At 41.6% G+C, this 24,099-nt stretch overlaps 1 protein-coding gene across 1 annotated transcript in view; it reads right to left on the bottom strand.

The window, feature by feature from the left end:
* LOC133479146 (regulation of nuclear pre-mRNA domain-containing protein 2-like) overlaps window positions 1-24,099 on the bottom strand; it is a 42,685-nt gene that overhangs the window by 3,087 nt on the left and 15,499 nt on the right. The window contains exons 4-11 of the mRNA XM_061775711.1: window positions 19,806-19,831; window positions 19,614-19,624; window positions 12,522-12,568; window positions 12,310-12,436; window positions 11,635-11,810; window positions 8,214-8,493; window positions 7,901-8,116; window positions 1-165 (exon numbers count right to left, since the gene is read on the bottom strand). Coding sequence (XP_061631695.1) covers window positions 1-165; window positions 7,901-8,116; window positions 8,214-8,493; window positions 11,635-11,810; window positions 12,310-12,436; window positions 12,522-12,568; window positions 19,614-19,624; window positions 19,806-19,831 — 1,048 coding nt within the window. The remainder of the gene's footprint in view (window positions 166-7,900; window positions 8,117-8,213; window positions 8,494-11,634; window positions 11,811-12,309; window positions 12,437-12,521; window positions 12,569-19,613; window positions 19,625-19,805; window positions 19,832-24,099) is intronic.

The following is a 24,099-nucleotide window of genomic DNA, read 5'->3' as shown; positions in this document are numbered from 1 at the left end:
CTGGTGTGTTTTTTTTAGACAGAGCATTCAGTATGCCTTCAGGTGTGATGTCAACACGTGACAAAATACTGGCAAGAGCAGGACTTGCTGGGGTCGCTTTGGAGGTTATAGACTGGGCCGATGGTGTGGTGGATGTTGCTGGAGCTGGCCGAGCTGAGGGGCTACCTGCTTGAACAGACGAGCATGAAAGAAAGCCATTTAAAAGATAACTGACCTTGAACTGCATTCATTAACCATCGAAATGATAATTTATCTATCCACTTCTATAGCACTTGCCCCAGCGTCAGCCATTTGCAGGGCATAAGGGCAAACAACCATCTAGACTCACACTTACAGTGCATTCCGATGGACAATTCAGTCTTCATTCTAAGGTACAAATAAAAATGTCATACATTTGACACACTTCAGAGAAGAGTGTTGTTAACAAGCCTGCCAAATTGGAATGAAGAATAATAATTTAAAAAAGAGACATCGTCTCAGCTCTGACGCTGTGGGAGTGTCAGCTGAATGCGTTGAAAACACACCTTGCTCAAATTTCAACTGTCATTTGTAATTTTTGTATTTGTTTTGTATTTGTCATTCGTACATCTAGCATATGCCAAGATGTCCCTAAATGTTTGAGCCACCAAAATATATCCGCTTGAAGCCTCCACTGGTTGGACTACAGCCCACGGTGTCATCCTGCAATGAGATGCACTAGCCACCAGCTAATTGGTTTCCAGGCCCGGCGGACGGATCCCGCGTCAAGCAATACAGTGCCGTGAATATATACTGCCCCTTTCTCAAATTCTTATATTTTTGCATAGTTATCCCAATTTAATGTTTAAGATCATCAAACGAATGTCCGTATCAGACAAATATACCCCAAGTGAACTTAAAATGCTGTTTTTAAAATGGTGATTTCATTTATTACGGGGGAAAAAAACAAGTATTCAAAGTTACCTGGCCCTGTGTGAAAAGGTAATTACCCCCTTTGTTATATTTGAATTAGTAGTGGCTAATCACAATTTTTGGTTAATTTTCACTGATCAAACCAAAGCCTGATTACCTCCAGACCTGTTCAATCAAGAAATCACTTAAAGAGAATCTGTCCAGACAAAATCAAGTCGGACAAAAATCCAAAAAAGCTGCAACCAAATGACATGATCCAAAGAAATTCCAGAACAGTTGAGAAATAAAGTAATTGACATCTATCAGTCTGGAAAGGGTAACAAAAGCCATATACAAAGCTTTAGGATTCCAACAAACGATAGGGACAGCCATTATCCTCACATGGAGAAAATATGGAACAGTGGTGAACCTTCCCAGGTGTGGCCGGCCTACAAAGATTACTCCAAGAGAACACCAATGTGGCCTCAGGCCAAAAAGGACCTCAGGACAACTTCTAAAGAAATGCAGGCCTCCCTTGAGTCAGTGAAAGTCAATGCTCATGAAACAACAATGAGGAAAAGACCAGGCAAAAATGGCATCCATGGCAGAGTTCCAAGTCAAAAACCACTGCTGATCAAAAAGAACATTGAAGGCTCGTCTTACTTTTGCAAAAAACATCTGAATGATTCCCAAGCCCTTTGGGACAATAGTCTATGGCCTGACGAGATGGAAAGTGGAGCTTTTTCGAAGGTGTTTGTCTCGTTACATCTGGCGTAAATGTAGTAGAGCATTGCAGAAAAAGTACATCATACCAACAGTCGAACTTGGTGGTGGTCATGTGATGTCTTGGGCTGCTTTGCTCCTTTGACACCTGGATAACTTGCTGTGATTGATGGAACCATGAATTCTGCTCTTTAACAGAAAATCCTGAAGGAGAATGTTCAGCCACCAGTTTGTGACCTCAAGCTGAAGTGCACTTGGGTTGTGCAGCAGGATAACGATCCAAAAAACACCAGCAAGTCAACATCTGAATGGTTTAAAAAAAACAAAATAAAATTTTTGGATTGGCCTCGTCAAAGTCCAGACTTGAATCCGATTGAAATGCAGTGGCATGCCTTTACAAAGGCTGTTAATGCTCGAAAACTCTCAATTTTTGCTGAATTGAAACAATTCTGCAAGGAAGAGTCGGCCAAAATATCTCCACAGAGATGTGAAAGACTCATTGCCAGTTATAGAAAACGTTTGATTTCAGTTGTTGCTGCCGAGGATGGCAACCTGTTAGTAGGTTTACGGGGACATTACTTTTTCCACACAGGGCCAGGTAACTTTGAATATTTTTTTTTTTTAGTATATGAAATCACTATTTGGGGAAATTAACTGCTCTTCATCTCTAAATAGTGGAATCCAGGGAAGGTGCAGGCATACCTAGCTATTTGTAGTGGTAGAAATGGGTCAAGTACTTATAACTAGTAACTGACAATGGCACCGGATAGCCGCTGATGGAATGAAGGCACTCAGTTCTTATATAGTGTGGTAGGGGCAACTCATGCTGGACGGATGCCCAAGTGCATCACTAGGAACCCCCCCCGCCCCCCCAAAAAAACCTCAGAAAACTGAAATAGTGAAAAACAGTTTCACAGTATATCTCCACAACTGAGTACTACACCATTCTCAGTCTTTCTACGTATTCAGCAATTATCTTCAAACATGTCTAAAGTATTGAGGAACAAGTCACTGAATTCATTTTCAAATTGTTTTTGGAATGTGGCAGGAAGCCAGAGTACCTGACAAAAAGCACGGAGACCGCATGCAAAGTCTAAACAAGAAGGCCAGAGCTGAGGTTCAAACCCCGACCCTCAGAATTGTTAGGCAGATGTGAAAATCACTACCCCATCATGCTACTATTTGTACAAAAGTATTTTGTAAGTTCGTGACCACGGACAATGCTAAAAACAATGCTAGTATTGTGGAAGTAGCTGGACGTGAGATGTTTCGCGCACACGATAACCTGGCTGTACAGAGAGCACTGGGCGCGAAGGTGGTGCGCCAGAGTGAGACAGTAAGAGAATTATTTTTTTTTTTTTTTTTTTTTTATGTTTGTTATTCAATTTCTTTAACCTCAGTGTTTACATTCATGTTGCCCTTTATGCAACAGACAGCAAGTTGATTTTCTTAACTTAATGTCCATAGTGTAGTTTAGTTTTTTAAAACAGTGGCTATTTTAAGGTCCACCTTGGCCATGTTGACTCCCAGAGGGGTGGATGGAGTTTGAGAGGTAGAAGTAGGTGTGGTGTGGCTGGGTTTAAAAAAAAAAAAAAAAAAAAAAAAAAAAAAAAGTATTGCATCTGTACAGCGCCGCAACTAGCTTGAATGGTACTGTGTGCTAGACCCTGGCTCTAAACAAGTGTTTATTTGTGTAATTAATTTGACATTTTAAAATATAGATAACTTTTTTTTTTTTTTATTGCCACCGAGCAACAACTCTCAGAGATAAGTGGCCTTTTACATGTTTGAAAATAGGGTTAGACAAATGTCATTTTTATAGAATTCATTCATTCATCTTTCGTTCCGCTTATCCTCACTAGGGTCGCGGTCATGCTGGAGCCTAGCCCAACTAACTTTGGGCAAGAGGCGGGGTACACCCTGAACTGCTCACCAGCCAATTGCAGGGCACATGTAAACAAACAACCAGTCGCACTTACATTCACACCTATGGGCAATTTGAAGTCTTCAATTAACCTACCATGCATGATTTTGGGATGTGGGAGGAAACCAGAGCACCCGGAGAAAACCCACACAGGCACTGGGAGAACATGCACACTCCACACAGGCGGGGCCGGGATTTGAACCCTCAGAATTGTGAGGCGGATGTGATAACCAGTCGTTCACCGTGCCGCCATTTTTATAGAATTGTCTTAAGTCAAATCAACAATAACAAACTCATGGACTCCTGCAGATCAAATCCCAGATTACCCCATTCCTATAGGAAACATTAAGTATTTAGGTATTAATATTTCACCAAAACTTACACCACTAACCAATCTAAATTACACACCACTTCTGGAAAAACTCTCAGCTGACCTAAAACGCTGGAATAACTTGCCTATATCACTACTGGGAAGAATAGCCACAATGAAAATGAAAACCTTACCTCAAATTAATTATTTATTCTCAATGATTCCATTTAAACCCACAATTAAATGGTTTCAAACATTATAGTCTGCTGTACTACATTTTTAGTTAGAAAATAAGAAAAATAGAATTAGTCTATCCACGCTTCAGAAAAGTAAACAAGAGGGAGGCCTAAATGCTCCTAACTTTAAACACTATTATTTAGCTAATCAATTACAATACTTCATCAAATGGTTGCACCACAATGAGGAATATCATTCTTGACTAGGATTGGAAAAAATAGACTGCAACAGCATCAAACTCCTAAAACTCCCATTTATTTGCACAAGTCTTAAACGCCATAAATGCTTCAAGAACCCAATAATCGCATCCACCTTAACGGCTTGGTGGAAAAGTTTAGAATCTACAGTATCTCAATTAGTTCCCAGTATGCTCTCCCCAATCTGTCATAATCCAGATTTCAAAATAAATTATATACCCCTTCATTTTAGCAGATGGGAACAACATGGAATTGACCACCTACAAAAACTATTTAACGATAATGTTTTTAGGTCACGTGATCCGTGTTCCAAGAATTCCAAACAACAATCGGAAACTTTCTTCAATACAATAAAATAAAAGCAGCAATAAACTGATTTGGATTGACCTCCCGGAGAGCATTGATGGTGTGATGGTGACTCGCACATGTTCCGTGGGTGCTGGGTCCCACGCTCTGGCTACTGGTGAGGGCGGTGGGGCCCCCCTGTCACTCCTCGGGCCTGCTTCCTCCTCTTCTCTCCGTTCCTTGCGTCCCGCTGCGGTCCCCTCTTCCTTCTTCTCGTTGGGGGGCTGAGTGGTCCCCTGCGGGCTGGACACTTCTGTCAGTCATTGTGCATGCGAAACTGTCTCAATTCACTTGCATGTGTCCACAGGCACACAGTCCTGGGACTTTTTCGCTGGGCGTGGGGCCACTCACTTATTGGGACAAATAATCCTGGGTATCTCCTCACTCACACTCACCTCCTATAAACTTGGAATTTACATAGTCACTCCCACCACACTTGAGTTGTCCAGCCGGGTTCACGACCATTGCCTTGCATGCTTCTTCTCCTGTCCAATCTTGTCCTTCCCTCACAGGGTGTAGCACTACTCCCCCATACAACACTCATATCTAATGTTGCATGTTTATAGATATGTAATGATTTACTTTTCTCATCTTGTTTACAATTAGTACCTTGTCTTTTGTCTCCGTCTCTCACTCCCCTCTAGAAACTTTGTTCTGTTCGACTGATAGACTCTGATTCTCAATAAATATCAATTATAACACTAAGAAACCACAGCAGCAGTTTAAAAACCCCACTGTGACAGAGTAAAACTGTTTCGGCATAAAAGGGAAACAGATCCTCCATTCTGCTTGACCGAACAGGACACACAAAAAACAAACAACAACAAAAAAAAGTCAAATCAAGGTGCTTTATGATTAACGTCTACATCAACAAATGTTGACTATCGCATAGTTTCTGCACCAAATCGAATCGTATCGAATAATCGTATCGTTCCCATACTGAACTGAATCGTATTGTTCCGCCCATAAAGATATCGCTTTTGAATCAAACCTTAACCTGTGTATCTAGTAGGGCTGAACAATTAATCAAATTTTTACCATGATCGCGTTTTTAGCCACCACGATTAAATGAGCCTGATCATCTGCGATTTTTTTACATTTAAAATGTGTGCACTGCTGCATATGAGAAGTGCTTCATTTGCAGCAGTGCCCGCATAGTCAGCCAGCCACCAGGGGGCAAGCGTATGGTTAAGGCTTCATTAAGGGCTGCGCTCTGTGGCCAACTTCAAAAAGCCGAAAATGGCATTGATATCCAATGTAGTAATAAATTAAGCTTTTATTTTGAAGTTGGCCCTCTGAGCACGTTGGCGGAGAGGCGGCATGTCACGGTAAGACACTATTAACAATCGTTGCGGCTGCCTTGACTTCAAGTTCTAGGCTGGCCTGACTCCAATGAAAAAAAGTCAAGAGTAAATAGAGAGGGAAATCACAAATGTCAAATTCTTTGCAGTTTGTGACTACATGACTGACCAATGGTCAAGTAGAACAACGGACACGCATTTACCCTTGCCAATTCACTATTTTGACAGAGATTTTCACATGAAAAGTCAGTGCTTACAGCCTTAATGTTATTGCGTTTTCTGCATAAACTATTTGTTTCCATGAAGTTACAATTTGTGATTGCAAATTGTAATAGCATATTTATTCAGTTAGCCCTTGGTAAAGTTCAAATGTTGTTATTGTTATCTATCAGGCGGCACGGTAGCCGACTGGTTAGAGCGTCAGCCTCACAGTTCTGAGGTGCGGGGTTCAATCCCCGTCCCCGCCTGTGTGGAGTTTGCATGTTCTCCCCGTGCCTGTGTGGGTTTTCTCCGGGCACTCCGGTTTCCTCCCACATCCCAAAAACATGCATTAATTGGAGACTCTAAATTGCCCGTTGGCATGACTGTGAGTGCGAATGGTTGTTTGTTTCTATGTGTGCTTCGCGGTTCCGCTGAGACCACAACCAGGACCACGACGTCACAGCACCTCAACGCGAAAATACAACACTGGCTAATCTGATGAGCAAAAATGTTGCTTAAACGTAAGAGTAGCAAGAGAGGACGTGTGCTCCAGAGGTGGGTAGAGTAGCCAAATATTGTGCTCAAGTAAGAGCACTGTTGCTTGACAATAATGTGACTCAAGTAAAAGTAAATAGAAGTCCTCCAAAAAATTACTTGAGTGAGAGTAAAAAGTATGAACATCAATTAATATATATATATATATATATATATATATATAAATAAAATCTGAATGTACAAATTCCAATGTTGCTGTGTGTGTATGCACAGTCAAAACTACAAAAAAACAAAGTGCACAGTGTTTTCTCAAGTTATAAGTGAGCTGAAATATCAACATTTGGGCAGAAAGTGCCAGACAAATACAATACATGAAAGCTGTTGTTTGTCTAAATGTAAACTACAGTTGCGTGCCGTTGCATGGTAACAACGACCTTCCCAAAATGGTGGCCACTTAGGCACGACGATCAACCGGGCTGGCTTATCTATGCCCGGGAAGCCGAACAAAAGACGTCGTGTGAGGTCATGTGACTTGCTTGTGTTGTTTGATTGGTGAACTAGACTTAAACGTCACTAGTGCTTAAATTGGATTGGAACAAACAGCGCTCAATGCGGAAGTCGAAGTCGTAGTCTCGCGCACAAAATAGTTGATAAGCAATAATTGATAAATAAAAGTAGCGACCGACATGTAGATCATTGTAACGGTGTAAAAGTACCGTTACTTCTTAACAGCAGAAGCGGTGGAAGTGTTTTTTCTGGTCTCATAAACTCCTGTGACTTATCCAAAGCAGGTCCCAAGCGCACAGGCGGAACCTCAAGCCAATGCGCTCGCATATTAGTCCGCCGCAGAGTAATATTCACAATTTCATCTGTGTGTGGATGGTGGATGCGTGGAATGGATCTAGCTGCCAGCGTTCAAGGAGTACAAAACAGCCTATGACGACGTTCAAACGGTGAATTTCGCCGAAAGGCGACTGATTTGCATGTATGATTTCAAGATTAATTTTGCACTGAAAACTGTTACATAGTCTGTTGAAAAGTAGTGCAAGAAAAACACAGTTTTTTTTTTTTAAGAATAATCATGATTACAATATTGATAAAAACAAATGGGATTATTCTTTTGACCATAATCGCACAGCCAGAGTAAAAAACAAAGACTTATTATACACTGCAGAATTCTGCAATACAGCAGGGAACACTACTGTTATATAATACCCTAAGTCATATACAGTAGGTGTGTGTACGTAATCCAGTATAAGAATTTCAAAATACTGTCATACAGTATTCTTGCACCCACCTGTGTTCTTCATAGCAGCCGTGAGTGAGCTGAGGATGGAGCTGATCTTTCCCAGGTCCACCTTGGCCATGTTGACTCCCAGAGGGGTGGATGGAGTTTGAGAGGTAGAAGTAGGTGTGGCTGGGGTTACGCTGACAGCGGTGTGAGTCTTTGAAGCTTTGGTAGGTGTGGTTGGAAGCTTGGAGTCTGCAGGAGAGATCTCACCTGCCTTGTCACCTGCTCATGCAAGTAATGGAGAAATATTTTTTCAAAGATGCATTACCGTTACTTCAAAGCATGACAGCGCAAGCTAACAACTTTTGTGTGGGCTGACCAGCTGTTGAAGAAGAACGCTCCTCTTCGTCAGACACATCTATGTCCTCTCTGCTGTCACTCTGCAGGTCCCCTTCATCCATGGCCTTGCCATCCAGCTCCGGGTCCACCTGTGCTCTGGCGGCACCCATCGCCAGCAAAGGGGAGTCTGAGCCGGTAGGGGAGGGGGCGTCTTCAGAGGGGGAGGGGATGGGTGAGTCTTCAGGCCCAGGTAGAGTCGACTTGAGGGAGTCCAGTTTCCTTTTGAGAACGGCCACGCGGTTGGCAAAAGCACTGTACGCCTGTCCAAATGCACAGAAAACATTGCCATGGTTGTCATACAATGTCATGAATAAAAGACTTGAATTAGACAGTCATAGATGACCACAATGTATTCCACCGGACATCCTCATTTATTATATACTGTATATACTCACACATACCATAGATGGAAATGACAAGATATGAAACGATTTATGGTTAACCTTAAGCCGTGATAACATTTCAAATGGTAAACATTACTGTTTAAAAGTTGTAATTATTGTTCAGACCATATTTAGTGTCCCCTTTTTGGTGCAACGTATGTTCAGTTAGCACAAAAACATTACTGATAACATCAGCAGCTAACAGCAGGAAGGAAGGTATCATAAAAAGTTCCCTCCAAGCCCGTAAATCATGATGGTGACATAACAGGTACAAAGTAAACAGATTAGCTCCTTGAGTTACAGTTTACCATGCATGCAAAAGTATTTTCTCATCACAGACAAGGACATCGCGCTCAAGTGGTGTCTTTACAGTGATGGTGTTGCCGCCTGCTAGATTGTCAATATAATGATTAGTTACGCGGCACGGTGGACGACTGGTTAGAGCGTCAGCCTCACAGTTCTGAGAACCCGCGTTCAATCCCCGGCCCCGCCTGTGTGGAGTTTGCATGTTCTCCCCGTACCTGCGTGGGTTTTCTCCGGGCACTCCGGTTTCCTCCCACATCCCAAAAACATGCATTCATTGGAGACTCTAAATTGCCCGTAGGCATGAGTGCAAATGGTTGTTTGTTTCTATGTGCCCTCCGATTGGCTGGAAACCAGTTCAGGGTGTACCCCGCCTCCTGCCCGATGATAGCTGGGATAGGCTCCAGCACGCCCGTGACCCTAGTGAGGAGAAGCGGCTCAGAAAATGGATGGATGATTAGTTACCAACAGCGACGCCCAGTAATTACAAAGTAAGTAAGTGATTACAAAGTGAATCAACTCCAAAAATCTGCCATTTTAATTAACGAGCAAAGTAACGCATTACTTTTCCAGGAAAGTAATTAGACTACAGTTATTTCTTCAATCCAACAATAGTTACTTTTGCATCATCAATGTCTCTCAACAAACAGTTACTTGTAGCTGGTGATTGAAACAAAGAGCAGTCCAAGTGTGCAGACGCATTTAACCGAGACCACCCCTTTTTCCAACGAATAGAAGAAAGCGATTGGGATGTGACTGTTGATTCTACAATGCACAGTGACAGTGCAGTACCCAAAAAGTGCAAAGAAATGCATGATTTCACTGTCGTCACACTATTTTTATTTTCCTTAGTAAAAAGTGGATTTGATTGTTCTTACGTTTTTATTTACACATTAAGAATACAGTTTTACTGGCGTGTTAAACACGCAATGCATTGTGGGTTAATTATTCATACCAAATGCGCGATCATCAAATCAGTCATGGAGGGTAAGGAGAAATAAACCCAAAAATAAAAATATAAATAAATAAATAAAAATTTTAATTGTAACATAACCACTGCTTAACTTAAACATACATACTACATGGAAAACTAACCTCAATAAATAAAGACAAATTATACAGTGGACTTAGATAAAACAGACCGTCGGGAATGAACAACCGGATAAAAGGGACCGTCGGGAATGAACAATGTGTCCAAAAATAGTTTGTCATTTGTCACTTAAACTGCCATAGAACATTGCTCTCTGCACAGCAAGAGAGAGAGAGAGAGAGAGAGAGAGAGAGAGAGAGAGAGAGCGAGAGAGAGCGAGAGAGAGAGAGCGAGAGAGAGAGCGAGAGAGAGAGAGAGAGAGCGAGCGATGGCGACAGTGTTAACTGAGGAATACAAAGCAAGTCTCTGGAGTGTGGAACATGCTATTTTTGGTACAGCTCATGAAAGCGACTCACCTTTGATGAGTACTGTACGTCAACAATGTCACCATAACAAAGCACACCGACCAGCGTGGTAAGTTTGGAAAAAAATGTAACAACATTTTCCAACTTTTTTTATATTTACAACTTTGTACTGTAATGGGTGTTTTAGGCCATGAAAAAAACCTACAAAACAATAATTCTGTACTGTACTGTAATATGGGTGCATATGGCATAAAAATAAAAACAAGTGCTTCAATGTAATGAAAAATCGGTTATATATTGGACAACTCCCCGCCCCTATTAGTCCGTTCTATCGAGGTTGCACTGTACTTATAAAGTGCAATATAACAATTAAAGTTCTATTCCGTTATTTTTTTACTGTCAGTATATGGTTGGAAGAGCAGTTGCTTTCTCCACATGTACGGCAATATACTTTTGAACTTCTTCTTTAGTTTTATTAACAATGTTGTCGTGGCGAATAGGAATCATGTAGTGAGGCTCCAGGTGCTTAGCTGTCTCTTTGTGTGCGTTGTTGGGATCGCTGTTCCTGCTATGCACATCTTGAACTCTGAGGGGCAGTGTGGTGCACACAATGAGCACGCACTTGCAGTAAAAAAAAAAAAAAAAAAAAGTAAAAGTCATTATTGATTATTGCTAATATAACTTGTTTTTCACAGTGTTTGAAGAATATGTCAGAGAGTATTGTTTATATTGTCTGTTTGTATGGGTTCATATAGCATTTGTGTACAAATATTCATTATTTTGAGCGATATTAGTGCCACAAATTCAATGCTAATTTTTGTTATCTCATCAATGGTGTTTTTCATTCATTGTGTGTTAGCTTTGAGCTAGCCATTTTAGTGAACAAAAGGTCTGTCATGTATTTAAACATTCAATAGGTCTAATTCTTTAGTTATTTGAGTTTTGTTTTTCAGTGAACTTCAAATGGAGTGTCAATAACTAAGCAAGCAACATTCACTCTTACTCCTTGCTACCATGTTAGCACCTCAGCAACCTGTTATTTTGATCATGTGGGCTCTGCATGCCATCCGGGCGCTGCTGGATAAAAGTGCTGGACCTAAGCATGGAATTGACTGCTTATGTAAGAGTGGTAAAATCTGAGATTTTAAATCCATTCCGATCTAATCCAACACTCGTTTTTTGTGCTGACATCGGACCGATTTCCGATCTCAAAAATCGGATCGGGACACTAATATACCCTAATATACATACTATGAAACACTATGTGCACTACATCCTCAGGCCCTCATAACTTAAAACAGACCAAGAATGCACACTTACATTAGCCACAATCTTGACCTCCTTGTACTGCATCTCGTAGAAGATGTCTGCGTTTCCCAAAGCGTCCAGCAGGGGGGGCCCCGTCTTCAACTCCTCCTCCAGAAAGCCGACAAACTCTTGCAGCTTCTGACTGCCATCCTCAAAGTCTTTAGCAAACTTGTTCCCTCCTGCCTTGTCTGATAAAATGGTAAATGGATTGCACTTAATGTACATCATCACATTGCCCAAAGTGCTTTATAAAGCCTCACATTCACCCATTCACACAGACATTCATACACCAATGGGCAGCTGCTGCCATGCAAGGCGCTGCCAGGCCCACTGGGAGCAAATTAGGGTTCAGTGTCTTGCCCAAGGACACTTCGACATACAGACAGTCGGACGCAGGATTTGAACCGGTGACCCTTCGGTTACTGGACGACCCGCTCTACCAACTGAGCCACAACCGACCAATAGCCATTTAAGACATGACATTTAAGCGATTGAAATTGATTAGATGGAGTTTGTCAGTAGGTGTGAATGTGAGTGGAAATGGTTGTAGTTTATGTGTGCCCTGCAATTTGCTGGCAACCAGTTCAGGGTGTACCCTGTCTATTGCCCAAAGTCAGGACAGGCGCCAGGGCACCAGCAACCCTTGTGAGCATATGCGTTTCAGAGAAGGGATGGATGGATTCTAACCTTTCAGCCTCTTGTGAGCCTCAGCACTGCAAATGTCCAGCCTGAGAGCTGCAAGCTGCTTCTCCCTGAAGTCCTCTTCTGTGACTGCTTGCTTGTATCCTGACAGCTGCTCTATAAGTGAGTTGGGCTAAAAGACACAGCAACAGAGAACCAAAACTTTTGGATCTATCTAAGGACAGTAAAGAACGCATAAACATTTGTATGAGACTTACTGCAAACTCTTCAACAATCTTGGACTTGGTTGCAGCTTTTGTCTTGGCTGGAGCTAAAAATTCAGAATTAAGATTCTGATTTATGCTTGATGGAAAACATTACAGTGGAACCTCTAATGTCATATCCGCATCAGGTCGTACAATTCAGAATTTGGCCATGAAGTTTAGGAAGGATGTGCCTCTAAAGCAGGGGTGTCAAACTCAAATTCACGGTGGGCCAAAATTTAAAATTGGGACAACGTCGCGGGCCAAACTCAATATTTAATGAAAAATCATGGCGATGTGCATGTTTCCCTTTTCTGCAGAAATGTAGCGTTAAAGTTTATCATTGACAACAAACTTACATTTTGCCTAAACACTGAATCTGGAATAAACAAACTTTAATATTATAAACATTTATAACTATTATAAAAGACATCAGTGGTATTTGTCTGCTATTTTGTATTTAAATAGATAACATGAATTGGTCTGTCTCTCTATCTTCTATTTATCTATCTTCAACTACCTCTCTTTTTTATGTACAGTGGGTACGGAAAGTTTTCATACCCCCTTAAAAGTTTCACTCTTTATTATATTGCAGCCATTTGTTAAAATCATTTAAATTCATTTTTTACTCCATGTACACACAGCACCCCATATTGACAGAAAAAAAAACTTACTTGTTGAAATTTTTGCTGATTTATTAAAAAAGAAAAACTGAAATATCACACAGCCATAAGTGTTCAGACCCTTTGCTGTGACACTCATATTTAACTCGGGTGCTCTCCATTTCTTCTGATCATCCTTAAGATGGTTCTACACCTTAATTGGAGTCCAGCTGTGTTTGATTATACTGACTGGACTTTATTAGGAAAGCCACACCCTGTCTACATAAGACCTTACAGCTCACAGTGCATGTCAGAGAAAATGAGAATCATGAGGTCAAAGGAACTGCCTGAAGAGACAGAATTGTGGCAAGGCACAGATCTGGCCAAGGTTACAAAAATATTCTGCTGCACTTAAGGTTCCTAAGAGCACAGTGGCCTCCATAATCCTGAGATGGAAGACGTTTGGGACGATCAGAACCCTTCCTAGAGCTGGCCGTCCGGCCAAACAGCAATTGGGGAAGATCCTTGGTGAGATAGGTAAAGAAGAACCCAAAGATCACTGTGGCTGAGCTCCAGAGATGCAGTCGGGAGATGGGTGAAAGTTCTAGAAAGTCAACCATCACTGCAGCCCTCCACCAGTCGGGGCTTTATGGCAGAGTAGCTCTACGGAAGCCTCTTCTCAGTGCAAGACACATGAAAGCCCGTATGGAGTTTGCTAAAAAAACACCTGAAGGACTTCAAGATGGTGACAAATAAGATTCTCTGGTCTGATGAGACCAATATATAAATTGTTGGCCTTAATTCTAAGTTGTATGTGTGGAGAAAACCAGGCACTGCTCATCACCTGTCCAATACAGTCCCAACAGTGAACCATGGTGGTGGCAGAATCATGCTGTGGGTGTGTTTTTCAGCTGCAGGGACAGGGAACCGAAGAAAAGATGAATGCAGCCAAGTACAGGGAAATCCTGGATGAAAACCTTCTCCAGAGTGCTCAGCACCTCAGACTGGGCCGAAGGTTCACCTTCAAAAAAGACAATGACCCTAAGCACACAGCTAAAATACCGAAGGAGTGGCTTGAGAACAACTCCGTGACTTTTTTTTGAATGGCCCAGAAAGAGCCCTGACTTAAACCCAATTGAGCATCTCTGGAGAGACCTGAAAATGGCTGTCCACCAACGTTCACCATCCAACCTGACAGAACTGGAGAGGATCTGCAAGGAGGAATGGCAAATAATCCCCAAATCCAGGTGTGAAAAAAATTGTTGCATCATTCTCAAAAAGACTCATGGTTGTAATAGCTCAAAAGGGTGTTTCTACTAAATACTGAGGAAGGGTCTGAATACTTGTGGCTGTGTGATATTTCAGTTTTTCTTTAATAAATCTGCAAAAATCTCAACAATCCATTTTTTTCTGTCAATATGGGGTGCTGTGTGTACATTAATGTAGAAAAAAAATGAACTTAAATGATATTAGCAAATGGCTGCAATATAAAAAAAAAGTGAAAAATTTAAGGGGGTCTGAATATTTTCCGTACCCACTGTAAATCATTTTTTAAAGGCCAACAACAAAACAACCCAAAACAAATAAGAATGTCCTTCAATAAAAATCCAAACCTCAAACTATTAACAGTCCCTGCCTAGGAGCTGATAAAGCATTCAAAAAAACGTTAATTCAAATGTTATATTCTTTGTTACAGCCACGTTGCTCCGCACACGACAAACAGGTCTGTTTTTTACTTTAGTGAACAGGTAATATGCCTCCCACCTGTCTTGGAAGTTAACTGTTTTCTATCTTCGTTTTGGCCATTTTTGGGAAGAGGAAGTGTACATTTGCGATAGGAGACTGGAAGCATAGTTGGTAACGACTGCAACAGAAAGGGAAGGTGCGCTTGTCGGTCCAGACTGATGGGCCAACACACGAGCAAAGCATTCTGGGATTTGTAACATTGGTGGCGCATGTGCTACATTCTGGCGGGCCAGCTCTAATACACATTTAATATGGTCTTCCGGGCCAAATATAATTACATCGTGGGCCAAATTTGGCCCCCAGGTCTGAGTTTGACTTCTATGCTCTTAAGTCTTACAGAACCTTAGAGTTTGGAGTTTTAACCCCCTTCATGGATGATGTCAGACGAGACTAGCGAATCTCACAAGACATCGCCAGTTCAGCGAGTATCAAGAACTAACTTTTTTCATTGGCTGTTTTTTTGTTTTGTTTTGTTTTATCTTTCGCTTTTTGCAACACTTATTCCAAATGAAGGAGCGGCCTTAATGAGGGGTGTGAAAAGAAAAAGAGCCAGAGAATAGAATACAGAAGCAAGAAAAAGTTAACCCTTGCAAATTAGAGTGATGACTTGACGAGTTTAATTCACATTCCATGACCACGCCAGGAACTCAAAACACTCGTACCTCAACTCATCTTTCCCCGTTGAAATGAATGAAAATTCCATTAATCTGTTCCAGCCCTACAATAAACATCAACCAAAAAATTTGTAGCGCTTTTTTTTTTTTTTTTTTTTTTTAAATTAGTAAAATATCACACTACAGGATTGTACTCTATAAGAACATATAGTAATAACTCGGGTTGGGAATCTCTGGCATGAGGCCGATCTGATCCATATCTAGATACACAGGAAGCAATTTGATTCAAAAACGGTATCTTTAATGGCGGAACGATTCGTTACGATTTGATTCAGTATGGGAGCGATGCGATTCTCGAGTCGTTGCAGAAACAAGGTCAGTTAAAATTTGCACGTGCTAATAGCAACCATTATAGTGGTTCCAGGGAGAGGTTTAACAACTTGAAACATGGTTGCTAATAATATTGATAGGGAAATAGTGATAAAAATAAGAAGTTTGTTTGTGTGCGTGTGTGAAAGAGAGAGAGCGAGAGAGAGAGAAAGAGCGAGAGAGAAAAAAGTTCAGTTAAACTGCAGGCAAATGGTGGCTGTTGAACAATTTCTGCTACTACATTACCATTGGAAGTTTTGTACAAACAAGTAATTAAAGTGATGGATAAAAAACCAAGGCACTATCATCACTGTGCAATTTTTAAAAAATACAGTCTTTTAAACTGGGACCGTCTTCACATATTTGCAGATTTAAATTTGATTTATAAAGTACTGCATGATTTGGCCCCAGCTCCTCTGGCTGAGTTCATCAGCCAAAGAAACAGCTCTGAGCGTGTCACTCGAGGCTCTGTCAGAGGTGACTGTCTCATTCCTCTGCGCAGGAGCACTTTCAGTAAGTCAGCCTGGTCAGTGAGGAGCGCTGGTGAGTGGAACTCAGTACCTGAGGAGGTTAAACTGCTTACAACATACAAGGCCTTCAGAAAAAAACTGAAAATGTGGCTAGTTAACACCTATAGCTGCCAACACTAAAAGACAAGTATGTTATGTTGTCTTTTTGTTATGATCAAAAAAATTATGGTTTTATTCTCTCTTAATAGTATAGTTTGATTATGTATCCTGTATTATATTGTCTTGTAGATGTATTTTACTGCTTTTTTACATCATGGCCAGGGGACTACAGATGAAAACTAGCCTTCTGGCTAATTCTGGCTTTTTTAACCATGTGTACTTCATGTGTTTTATGAAATTGCATTGTCCCCTTTCAAAAATAAACTGATAAAAAAAAAGGAGAGCAGGCAGCTGCATATGAGCACACGAGAAATGGAAACACCCACCACAGGCAACGGAAAGAAGAAGATCCTTCTGCGGCCATGTTGACGAGACGTTTAGCTATTTAACAAGAGAAGCCATAATGCCACAGGACTCTCTCCCATTCAGTCCACACTATTGGTCGTCCGCTCCAGACACTGTTCCAGTCCCGCGACACTGCGCGTCTGAGAGACGAACTCTGAACACTTTCCCCTTGTCTACTTACATTTTTAGGTTTCACTTTTACCTTCATTTTTACTTTTTAGACTATTTTGAATTTTTGAGAGCGCAGTAGCCCCGCTTTTGAGGCTACTAGCCCCAGCCGCACTATAGTCGGACATTAGCGAGGCTCTATGGCTATCCCACAGATTTCGTCTCCAAAACTCAGACCAAAATAACCAATGGACAAAACAATGGACTCATGCACCACTTGCACCCTACTCCTTTAGAGGCTTTCCCTGCTAGAGGAACATGTCCGCGAACTAGAGCAGAATAGTTTGGTAACTGTAGACGTGGCGGGCACACCTGATAGTGTAGGTTGTAGCCGCCCTACTGGCCCTGTTAGCATTAGCCCCAAGCGGCTAGATAACCGCAGAGAGCCTGTTCAGACGCATAACAGATTTATTCCTTTAGCTAGTCCAATTCCTGCTTAGTCTACTGGCTCCAGCACATTCGTCATAGGTGACTCCCATCACTGGTAATATCAATCTTAAAAACCCAGCCACTGTAATGTTTATTGCTCGGGTCCGAGCACCAGACATATAAGTTAGCCTTAAAGAGCCGACCTGCATTAGGCCTAGACTCCAGCGTGGGGTTAACAATACTAGCTACTCAGATATAGAGCTGTATGTTGGCTCCAATCATACAAGGATGAGGCTATCACAGACTACAAAGAGGAATATAGCCAGGACTTGTAATCTCGCCAGAAAGATGTTTTGGCATCGAGTAATTGTCTCTGGCCCCTTGCCTGCGAGAGGCAATGATGAGAGGTTTAGCAGATTATTCTCATTTGTTCAGTGGCTGGCTAGCTTCTGTAGCAAACAGGGAATGCAAGTTGTGGATAATTGGCCTTCGTTATAAAGGACTCACGGCTTGATGAGAGCGGAAGGCCTTCATCCTAACGGAGTAGGCGGCATTACCTTTTCTAGAAACATAGATTACTGTTTGCGCTTTCCATGACAGTTTACATGAGAGCAAGCCGGGACACGGGTGATTAGCGAGTCTGTTAGAACGGGTGTGGAGTCGGTAAGGTTAAAGCTAACTAGCGCTATGCTGGACTCTAACAACGCACACAGAACAACATACTACACATTCTGATCCACTACCCATAATCCATTGCAGACTTATGTTTTCTACTCAGGTAGTACTGTGACTTAAGCACTCTTCATTAGTTAATTTTACCGATGACAAGTCGAGAAATAACTACCAGATTCTTGCAGTATTACTCTCTCGCCACGCCCACAACTACTTGAAATATAATACGGGTTATAGACGATGCATTCTTATTAATATTACTACGATGAATACTGTGGGGGCAAATCGCACCCATCAGTCCACTTTTAATGAAAATCGGTCTTATGAATATTAGATCACTTTCCTCAAAAGCTTTGCTAGTCAATGATCTTATCAGAGACCATAATTTTAATGGTCTTTGCGAGACTTGTTTAAAACCAAATTAATTCTTACCACTTAAATAGGTGTCTGTCTCCTCCAAGATTTGTGAGTTCACCTGGTGCACGTTCTATTAAGAAGGGAGGGGGTGTTGCCCTCATCTCTGAGTCCGTTTCCAAACTTAGTACAACCCCAAAATGGACTTTCAAACATTCAATGCTCTCATTATGCGACCCACAACACCCATTGCTGTTCTATCTTGCAGTTATCTACCGCCCACCTGGCCCTTACTACTACTAGTACTGTATGTCAGACAATTACCTCATAAAATTTGAAGTCTTGGCCCACTACCATCGTTCTGACTAGGGTTGGGAATCTCTGGCATGAGGCCGATTTGATGCATATCTAGAGACACAACTAGCGATTCTATTCAAAAACAATATCTTTACCGGCGGAACGATTTATTCGATTCAGTAATGGGAGCGATACAATTCTCGATTCAATGATAGTTAACATTTGCATGTGCTAATCATAAAGAACCTTGACTTGACTTAACCCAAGTCTAGAAAATGACATTTGTCAAACCCTATTTTCAAATGTGTAAAAGGCCACTTAACCCTGATCATTGTTGCTTTATGGCACTGTAAATATATATATTACACCTTTTAAAAAACATCAACTTAATTATGTAAATAGACCCCAACAATTAATTTTCTTTTCACAAACTGCACAAACAATATTTGAAGAGCCATGGGGGGTCTCGCCCACAGTGCCCTTCATGCTAGGACCACCACTGCACACTGACTTTTTGAAGTTTTAAGTCGTGATGACTAGCTTAGTACAACTGCCGATTGTTGTGTCAGCTTCGGGATACACCTGGCTGTGTGTCCTCTCTGTAGTTTCTTTGTTGGGTCACACCGTACCAACTCGAACGTATAAGTGGACCACAAGGACTCAAGAAGCATTAGTTTGCTGAGTTCCAGCTCAAGGAAATTGCAGAGACATACCTACCTTTGTCATATTGTCTGCATGTTTACAATCCGTGGTGCACATTTCGCCGCCGGCCCTGTTGTCTACGGCAGACTTGAGATAAGGTACATAACGTGACATCGCATTTAATATTTACAACTCCTGGGGGAACACTACTTTGCTATCGCTGTGACCACAAAAGTAGCTTCACAACTGAAAAGCTATTTGATTTTGAAATAATGACGCTACGGAGAAATGTAGTTAAACAAGTAGTGTCGCTAGTATCCACCACTGCTGTTTGGTTGTAAACAACGTTACGTCCACGGCGCACAGCGTGATAGCTCTTGTGCTTTTTTTAAGAGATAAAAACTGTAAAGCCTCAAGCAACCTCGCAATATCTGGTCCACAGCCCTACAACCGATGTATCGAAGGATTACTGACGGATTTTGTATCGATAACGGAGTCTGTGTAAAGGCTTCTTTATACTTGCGCGGACGGCGACCACGCTGACGTCACTGCGGCAGTCGCGTGCGTAGTTTGCCTTTATACTCGAGCGCAACCCACGTGCTCAGTTTTGAAAATGTACTGCAGTTCACCTCCAAGTCGGGGGTGTCGCTACAGCTGGTATTGGCTAGGACACCACAGGGTGGAGTTTCCTCAGCATTTTTTGGCCATTTCCGGTAGCCGTTTTTACTTTCCTTTCAGTAACAAGGAACAAAGCAACAACAATGGCGACCGTGGAACAGTGTCTGCTAGAACAAATGGACCTAGATGACCAGATGATACGTTTAATTATGCTGCAAAATCGATCAAGATGGCGGCTGTGTAGATGGTATGTAGAACCATAGTTTACTGAAAGACAAACAAGCTATCATTTCACCAAAAACTATTTTTTCCAAAATAATTTGCCTTAATAAAAATAACCCTAAATACTTATTTGATACAGAAGCAATGCTAATCCAAATGCAACCTACTTCCTACAGCTCCTTTTAAGATTATCATTTCATGCAATTTTTGACCCAAAAAAAATTGAGCTCATTAGAAATTAAATCAAGGACACCGTGCCTCAAGCCCGGTTGAATTCTTCGATCACTGAGACTAATTTGAGCATCATTGCGGATACCCTTACGGCTATCCTCTATCATTTTGAGCAAGTATCCCTTGACAGACTCACAAAACACATTAGTGAGGTAAAACAGACGACATGCTTGCTCAAACCTCTCCCTGGGAAACTCGTTAAAAAGCAGTTTTTAAATCTTAGGACCCTCAATCTCAGATACTATAAATTTTGTCACTCTCCAGCACTGTACCTGCAGCTTTCAAGACAGACGTTATTCGAGCCTTACTCAAAAGATCCAACCTCAACCCTGAGAGTCTTTGCAATTATAGGCCAGTGTCAAATCTCCCATTTATTCCAAAGATTCTTGAAAAAAAATAGTACAACAGGTTAAAGGTCAGAGGACAAAGATGTTAAAACATTTCTTGGTAACTATAGAACCCCTTTACAAACCACAGCTGCCATTTCGAAGCGATTATATAGCAGATATACTGCAGTTAAATTGATAAATATGATTCAGAATGCATCTAGCGCCTTCCGGTCTTCGGCTATATCCGGCGCTGTGACGCAACACTAGCCAAACACCCTGTTCATTCGACATTGTGTGCTATTGTACTGTATTGTATATTTTTTGTCGTATGATTTTGCGATTTCACGATGGTTTATTGTGTGGCATTTGGGTGTACAAATGGTTAAGGCATCTGGCAAGAGTTTCTCTGGCTTTCCAAGTGAAAAAGTAATACATGACCAGTAGACTTTACATTGATCTGATCGGCCTGACCGGTATTGGCCGATATTTAGCAATTAATGCTTATCGGCTTTAATGTCATAATTCGTCGATACGATTAATGATGTCATTGATCGGCTCCGCAAAAGACATTTGACTCCACGTCGCCATCGTGCACAGTATATTTGAATCCAAAAGCTAGTTTATTTTTAGCCTTGTCACGTGTCTTTTGATGTAGTACTGTAAATATCTGAACAAAAAACAAAACAAAAAAAGAACAAAAACATCGCCGGTGTGGGACAGACAACACGTCTGAGACAGACAACACATAATGCCCGGATCAGACTACAAGACAAGTTTGCTCTTTCAGACTACTGCAATAAAATCTTGTATTCCGACACCACCGCATCCCGTTTTTACGATCATTGGGTTTTATCTTGTCAACTTAAATGCGACCGGATACACTCGTTATCGTGGCGCTGACAACAAGAGTGGATCGCGCCGACTGTATTATAAGAACAAAATGGGGGGAAACGTGTGCTGGCGATCACCGGTGCTCAGGAGAGGACGTTCATTTAAGGCTTGCTTGAGGTGTTACCGTACTTTTAATACGATACGGCTCGCAAGCAGGCAACAAAACGTTATGTAGCCTAGCAAGCTAATGCTAGCACTAACGGTTGTGCGTAAACATGCTGCCTTTCTGTCGAATTCATGCTCTAAAATGGATTAAGTAATTTAATTACAATAAAGTAATTTAAGTACAGTAAGTTAACACCCATTATTTCTGTCATGTTGTAATGTTGGTTTGACATGACTGATTAGAATACATGACCTGACTAGAGCAGTGATTTCCAACCTTTATGGAGCAAAGGAACATATTTTACAATTGAAAAATATCATGGCACACCAACAAACAAAAATGTCACAAAAAGTGGATACATTAATTACTGTATGTACTTCCTGCCATCTAATAGAAGACCATTCATTTGTTCTGTCTGTCACTATCCCTCACTGGCATAAATAGATAACTAAAGATACATTATTTATTGTAAATGTAATTTTTTTAGCAATTAAGTACACAAGTATATACAGTAAATGAACAGATTATTTAAATAGACTCAATCCTGTGATCAGATCGGTGATTGGTTATTGTTTTTTTAAACTCGCTGATCGGCCCCAAAAATCCTGATCGTGTAAAGCCTAGTGACCAGTGGATAGGGAAAGTCTATCAAAGTCTGGAAGAAACGTGGTCATCTATAGGGGTACATAGCAAGCATTCCAAACTCTGTGCTGGTCACTTCGAACCGGCGTGTTTTGAGAAAGACTTAGCAGAAACCATCGGATAAACAGGTGTAGTTAGGCAGAGGCTGAAACCAGCTGCGGTGCCAACTATTTTTTCTACGGCCATCGGGACTTCAACCGCCAGCCAGAGAACTAAATCTCGCAGCCACCATGGTGCAGCGGCGAAGCGGCGCAGACGAGGTGAAGATTTAGGAAGGTTAGGAAGATAGGAATACTAAATACTATGTAAAAGCTTGTGCCGTGTCACTGAAACATATATGAATATATAATACGTATAGTCGTGCTAAAAAATATTGGCACCCCTGGGGTGCCATCATTTCTAGCCATGACTGGATAAAAAGACATGCTTTTGACATACCGTCACATCGACCCAATGGCCACTCTCTTTTTCTGTTGTACAGCTGCTACTTGGCTGCTCTTCGTCGTCACTGTCAGGTTCCAACCTCCTGATCGGCTCAAACGTACGGTTTGACGATGCCAAGTGCTCCTGTAGGTCGAAATTCTCCTCCTCGTATTCCAACACGTCGCTCGCCATTGCGTACAGAGAGTAGCGCGCTGTGTTTGTCAATTGCAACGTCTCTTCCGGTAGCCCTTGCGGTGGATAGAGTAAACACACCCTGGTGTCTTGAGCTTTGGGTATGTTCGAGGAGTGCTCAATATGCGTGACAAAAACCTAATTTCTAGCTAAGCTATAGTTGACAACTTGCTGGAAGTGATGTGCATGTATTACATAACATATACACAATGCAAATATGAATTTTAACTGACCTCATAACATCTCTGTCCTCTGACCTTTAATGATTACATGGCCTCTAAGCAATCTGTTTGAAGTTCTTCATTCCGGATTTAGGGCAGACCACTCTTCTGAAACAGCCCTTGCAAAAGTGACGAATGATCTTTTATTAGCTATGGATTGCGACACCTAATCAATATTATTACTCGACCTCAGCGCTGCCTTTAATACCATTGATCACAATACACTACTAGATCGCCACGAAACGCGTATCGGTATTACAGGCCCAGGACTTTCATGGTTCAGATCTTATCTCTTGGATAGGAAGCACCGTGTAATTCATGGTAATGTGACCTCTGAGTATTATAATGTCACCGCAGAGACCGGTACTCAGTCCTCTTTTGTTCTTTTTGTTGTTTGTTATACACTGCCGCTTGGCAATATCATATGCAATTCTAAGATTAGCTTTCACTGGTATGCCGACAATACTCAGCTTTACATGCCATTAAAACTGACTAACCCACGTTTGCTATAATCTGGAGTTGTGTCTTGCTGAGATTAAACAGTGGATGTCCTGTAACTTTTTGTTCCATATCCCTGAGAAAAGTGAGCTGCACCGACCAACTGACAAGATCTGAGGTGGACCACTTCCCCCAGAGTCATTGCCATGGAGGATTCTCCTCCGAACAACCGGTCCAGGTCGTGAGGGAGAACCACCGAAGGAATCTACCCTGTGGTGCCTTTTTCTCTTCTTATGCCATCTTAATGAACATTATACAGCATCTTGCCATCATAACGAACATTGTGCAGCACTAGACTATGTGATAAATCTCAACACACATTCGACATACATTGCAGCCTGGTCTTCAAGGAAGGGGGGATACCCCCATCTGTGGTCCCTTCTAAAGAATTCCCCCCCCCCCCACCTCCCAAA

The sequence above is a fragment of the Phyllopteryx taeniolatus genome, chromosome 6 (genome assembly GCF_024500385.1).
Source record: "Phyllopteryx taeniolatus isolate TA_2022b chromosome 6, UOR_Ptae_1.2, whole genome shotgun sequence".
In the NCBI taxonomy this organism is placed as follows: domain Eukaryota; kingdom Metazoa; phylum Chordata; class Actinopteri; order Syngnathiformes; family Syngnathidae; genus Phyllopteryx; species Phyllopteryx taeniolatus.
Note: the sequence above shows the minus strand (reverse complement) of the source record. Positions and strands in the feature narration are given on the sequence as shown.